The sequence below is a fragment of the Verticillium dahliae genome, genomic scaffold, assembly GCF_000150675.1.
Source record: "Verticillium dahliae VdLs.17 supercont1.6 genomic scaffold, whole genome shotgun sequence".
Classification (NCBI taxonomy): Eukaryota; Fungi; Ascomycota; class Sordariomycetes; order Glomerellales; family Plectosphaerellaceae; genus Verticillium; species Verticillium dahliae.
Window position 1 is genome coordinate 1,188,947 of NW_009276926.1, and position 5,847 is coordinate 1,194,793.

The following is a 5,847-nucleotide window of genomic DNA, read 5'->3' on the forward strand; positions in this document are numbered from 1 at the left end:
CAGTCAGTCCCGTGGCGGCTCCCCCCCCCTGAGTGGTCCGTCTCACGGCCGGTGCCCGAATCCGGCATGTCCCAACGAGCTAGATTCGTGAGTGTATTGTTCGGGTCGCCAGCCGCATGCAATGGCAGTGCAGCAAGCGGGAAGAAGAGCAGACCTCCCAATACAGACGGACCCGGCTACCAGGGAGGAGAGGAAAGACGTAGAGAGAGAGAGAGAGAGAGAGAGAGAGAGAGAGAGAGAGAGAGAGAGAGAGAGAGAGAGAGAGAGAGAGAGACAGGGAGACACAGGGCGCGCGGGCCATTGGAGGGCAATTTCTCGCTCCCTGTGTCGTCTGTCTGCCCGCGAGGTGTGAAAAATCACGGCACACGCCCGCTACGCGCCGAACAGGATCGCCTTGCATCCTCACCGGCCGGGACCCAGAGAACAACAGAACGCACAGAGAAGGCCAATGGAGTGGCTCGAGATGCGCGCAATGCGAATCAAGGCGGGGAAACAGGCGGCCGATTGAAGATGAAGGGCAGAAGAAAAGCCTCCTCAATCAAACAAGCGAAATACGACCCCAGGGTCTGAAACATGTTGTCCCGAAGCTCACCTCCCCCCTTCCTGTAGCCCAAACGGGGTCGAGAGAGAGAGCCTCTGGCATGCCCCAAAGCAGCCTAACCCGAACGGGAGTCAAGGTAGACAGACGAGGGAAGGCAGAAATCCAACGTCCAAAGGGTGGCACAGAAATTGCATCCCCCTGCAGAAACCGGTTTCGGCAAATTTGGCACGGCAGCAAATCAAGCGTGCGCAAGAAATGATCAGTTTAATGTTGATAAGTCTCTGCTCTCAGCGCAGGCTATCGCAATACATGTCCGGAGGCGGCGAGACGGGGACAACCTCCAGGCCCGGCCCAAGCTGTGATCCCCCCTCTCCCCGCCTTCCCTCCTGGTGCGAACCTTCAACCGCGCCGGCCCGGAAAAGGTGATCAAGAACGCCTCTCCAGACCCCCCTCTCGCGCCCGAGAAAAGGGAATGCTGCGTCGGCTGCTGACACCGTGCTTGTTTTGGTTTTCTGAAGTGTGGTAACAAAATGCTGTCGTCAAGCCGCCCCCCTCCCTCCTTCGCACTGCTTCTACAGAACCATGAGAAAGAAGAGTTGGACACGGGAGAACCAAAGAAGAGAAGACAAGAAGAAGGACCTAATAGCTACAATGAAGAAAAGAAAAGACCCTATGGTATGATGTGTTCGAATTCAAATTGAACGCTTGCGACCCCGCGACTGGTCAAAACCGAAGCGTTCCGCCACTCAGAGGCCCCGTTGCCGGCCCGCCTGCCTGCCTGCTCCCTAGATGCGCTGATCGAAAGTACCCCAAGCTGAAAACCTAACACCCTTGTCCTGTAATGATGTATCTTGAATCGAGAGTCGGAGAAGCGCCCCCTAGCCCGCCGGGGGCCAAAGAAAGAAAACGAAAAGGCGGCCATCGAGACCCATGAGGGTTTGTCGAGTGTTGAAAAGGTAAGTAGAATGTGCACCGTAGAATCGAAAAGTGTCGTTACGGTCGTATCCGAAAAGAAATCGCCCCTGTCAACGGGTGTGTCGCGCTCGGCCATGGAGCTGGACAAAAATCGCCGGTTAGCCTATCTGCCATGTCCTGGCTGTTCATTGATCGCCTCGTCTCACGTGGCTACCGATCCTGCGGATCATCTCCCATGCTGCTCGGGACTGCTTCTTCTGCTTTTGACGTTATGTCCTTCCTTTTGATGTGATTGTTGTTGTTGTTGTTGCTGCTGCTGCTGTTGTCGTTGGTACTCTGCCTGTCGCTCCTGATCCTGTCTTGTCTCCGCCGAAGAAGAGGAAGGGTACGTTGACGCGTACGATGGCTCCTCCGACAAAAGCGACGAGACTGAATGGCCTCCAGCGATGCGGTTGACATGATGCTGTAGAGCCGGTCCGGTCGCCACTGGGGACGAGGCTCTGGGGGTTCCCGAACGCTCGCCGTGGTGGAGTCCGCTCATTCTGTACGACGGTTGGTCGCTGCCCCTCCGAGAATGTTGACCCCGCCGCCGACTAGGTGGTGGGTTGCTCAGTGTCGCACCGGGCTTGAAGAGAACGGGCGGAGATCTGAATCGATGCTGCTGCTGGCTCGGCATCGGGGCGGCCTGCTGCGGATCCGTTGCCTTGCGCTTGTTTCTGGGAGACTCTCCTACTTCGCCTCGACCAGCCAGGGTTAGCTTAAAGCGAATCTCGCTTTCTCTTGCTCTTGTTGGACGCACCAGATGGTGTCGCCGGCTGATTTGAGCTTCCGGCTTGGGAGGTGGGCGGTTGCCAGTGGTGAAAGTAGATGCCAGGACTCTGCTGCTGCTGTTGCGACTCTTGTTGGCCTGATAGTTGCTGGGATGGCGCGTGTCCGCCGTGGACGTGCCCATGCATTGACGACTGCGACTGGCCTGCCGGTGGTGCTCCCGTATTGAGACTAGGCAGGTTGGAGCTGGGGCCGACTGCGCGTCCTGTTGACCCTGTCGAGGACAGAGTCTGCGCTCTGCCTCTCGTCTGTGGCGACCCAGGGTAGGCAGCATAACCGTGAGGACCAGGCGCTGATACTGGGGTCGACGGCACCCCCGTATAGGGACCGTACCCATGCGATTGCGAGTCTCGCCTATGTTCAGGTGACCTTTGACCGCCCTGGGTGGACATGAGTTGAGGATGCGCTCCGTGGCCCTGCGATGCGATGTACTGCTGCGCAATATCTAACGCCGTGGGTGATACAGCTCCCCCCATTCCGGCAAAGACGAGAGGCACAATAGGCGGCGGGATACCGCCTTGGAGCGAAGTTCGCAGCATGTCGGCCTCTATCCTTCGCTGCTCAAGGCGTAATGACTCCTGCTTGGTCCTTTCCTCCTCCTGCTTCCGACGGTCCTCCTCGGCCTTGGCCGTGAGCCAGCTTCTCATGGACTCCTCGGCACCCTGCCACTGCGGGGGTGGACCTGGAAGCTGGCCAAGATGATGTTGGGCATGGGCGGATAACGATGAGATGGATGAGCTCAGACCGGGTTGTGAGGCTGGCGGTAACGGAGGCGGCGGCGGGCCTGATGCGCTGCTGGCGTGAGACTGCTGAGGCGGCAGTGTCATTGCAGCCGGCATCGGCAGCCCGCGGTGCGGTGCGGACATGAGATGCTGGTCCGGAGGGCTGTGGCTGCGAGGGATGGAGGGCAGCCTCTTGCGGGCAGGCTCTTGGTAGGCCAGAGGAGGTGAGAGGCGGGATGTGGAAGGCGGAGTCGGAAGGTCATGGACGGACTTGTAGCCGTAGTGTACTGGCTGCTTGGCTGTGAGCATGGTCATGTATACTTTTGGTGGGTGGTGCGACTATGGCTGGAGCCTCTGGTTGGGCAACATGGGAGGAGAAGCAATTGTCAAGGCAGGGTCGGGCAGTGAGACCGAAACAGAGGGGAAGGGAAGGGAAAAACAAAAAAAAAAAACAAAGGAAGAGATGGTAGCTTAGAAGGGTGAAGGGTAGGGTGGTAGGAATAACCTTTGGAAGTGCAAACCTGGAGAGGAACGACCGGCTCAAGTAAGTAGACGTAGTACGTTGTAATGACAGGATGGGCGGGGCGGATGGTGATGAGCTATCTCCACGAGCAGGCCCAGCCCTTCATCTAGTCATGGGTACAGACGGGTACAGAGTACCGGATGGACACACAGACATGCCTCGAGAGCTCGCCAAGGTCGTAAGGGGATGGCACCCGACGTAGGGACGGGTCGGGGGGGGCTCCAGGTGTAGGTCCAGGACAAGGTGGATCTTCAGGGACGTACACCAGAGGTACCCGGGAATGTGAGCGTAGTGAGGGCAGCGTGCTCAAGCGGTAGCAGTCGTGGGAGTAGTATTAGTAGTGAGTAGTAGCAGCACTGAGGACGAGACTCTGGGGGCGTTGAGGGTGGTGTCCGTTGCCTCTCTAGCCCGGCCGGGGTTGTCGGAGGGGGAGGGGGTGTCGTCCACAGGGAAACCTGGCAGTGAGATGAGAGGCAGGCAAGGCGTGGGAAGCAGACGACGCAGCAGCGAGCCTCCAATGTACCCATGTACCGCTCTGCACAAGAGAGAAGAACCGCTCAGCCCAAGCCGTTGCTTGACAGTTTAGACAAGGACCAAAGGGGAAAGGTCGATGACCGTGTGGAGAAGCCGGACGGCCCTGGTGTATTCCATTGACAACCAGCGCGTATCAGAAGAGATGACTTTGGAGGGGAACGGACACGGGGGTGTGTGTCCAAGCCGGAGGGGGGTGACGGAGGAGAGAAGGGGGGGGCCGGTCTAGGGGTGTGGTGTGTGGCCGTGGCGGGGGCCTCTGCCAGAGTGTGACCAGGTGTGGCGAAGGTCTGAAAGGTTGATTCGAGGATCTAGGATGGGCAGACCTTGAAACTGGCATCTCGAATCTTGCGTCTTTCCTCCCTCTACCTAGGTACCTTGGGGTTAGTCTTCCAGGCAGGAACGGTCATATGAGAGAAAGAGAGGGAGTAAAAAAAAAAACTACCTTTGACTCGGCAGAGCTGGTGAACAATGGTTGTCCGCTGGGTTTCGCCACTATGGCTCGACGAAACGGGGACTTGCGAGTCGCCATTTTTTTTTCCCTTTCCTTGCCTTACTTCTTTGAACAGCCCCAGAAATATCAACCTGGACAGTGGCAGAATGGCACTGGGGCTCTAGAACCTACTCGTAGGGAGCAGCCAATGCAGCCACGTTCGAGGGTACTGTATGTGTTGCTTGGATGTACGGGTATGTGATGTGGAGGCTAAGGCACCTATCCAGTAGTCAGCGCGTCGACTTGCAGGTAGGATGAGCCGGCCTCAAGCCAGCGGCTAGGACCAGGAGCCACAGGTGGTTTAGGTAGGGACGTTGCAGCCCTATCTCATTGACCGGCATCCCCTTGACGACACCTAGCAGCCTATGGTCTGCATTCTCTCGACAGCAGACATGCCGCTGATTGTCAGAGCGGTTGAGAAGACCAAGCAGTACAGATTCTGTCATTCGTGACGGCAATCCCGTGCAGCGAGGGAGGAACTCCATTGAGCCCCTAAGGAGCAGCAGATCGACAACATCGGAATGTTCTAGGTGCGGGACTTGTGTGGAGACTGAGACTCGAGGGCCGATTGACGAGGCACGTTGGCAGGGATCGGGTTTGACTGCAACCTTTTGACCAGAAGTACGAGTTCGTCCAACTGCCACAAACCACCCACATGGACACATGCGCCTCTTGCCCAAACGAAAGCATTGCCGAGTGGTGAGAGGGCGTAACGGCCAGCTTGTACACAACACCATCCTGTCGACGTGCGCGTGCGTCTCTCCGTACCAAGTAAAGTTCCATCCCGGCACGTGAAGCTGGGGCTGCTGTGGCTGATCAGCTTGTCGATTTCTCAGTCTGGCTTCCACCCACGTTGAGATTGAGCACCCCTCCCGGCCCCCTCTATATATATATATATATAGGTGTATACATATATATATATATATATATATATATATATATATATATATATACATATATATATATATATATATATATATATATATATATAGAGATATATATATATATATATATATATATATATATATATATATATATATATATATATATATATATATATATATATATATATATAGATATATATAGATATATATATATATATATATACATATACGGAGATATATAGATACATATATTCAGGTACATCGACAGCTAGTTATATATATATCCAGAGAGAGGTGTAAATAGGTACATATAGATATGCATATATATCCTATAGGGACAAGATATGTATGTAGATATGGCCCCCCCTATCGGTCCTCGCGATATCTAGAGACAGACCGTCCCCCGTCCA

The 5,847-nt window shown here is 55.2% G+C and overlaps 1 protein-coding gene across 1 annotated transcript; it reads right to left on the reverse strand.

Moving 5' to 3' along the window:
- Positions 1 to 1,326: 1,326 nt before the first annotated feature.
- Positions 1,327 to 3,315, reverse strand: VDAG_03913 (uncharacterized protein; the record flags this gene model as incomplete). The annotated part of the gene is made up of 4 exons (XM_009653997.1): positions 1,327 to 1,377; positions 1,539 to 1,596; positions 1,858 to 2,194; positions 2,256 to 3,315. The coding sequence occupies 4 exons, from the start codon at positions 3,313 to 3,315 to the stop codon at positions 1,327 to 1,329; spliced, it is 1,506 nt and encodes a 501-aa protein (XP_009652292.1).
- Between the last annotated feature and the right edge of the window lie 2,532 nt (positions 3,316 to 5,847).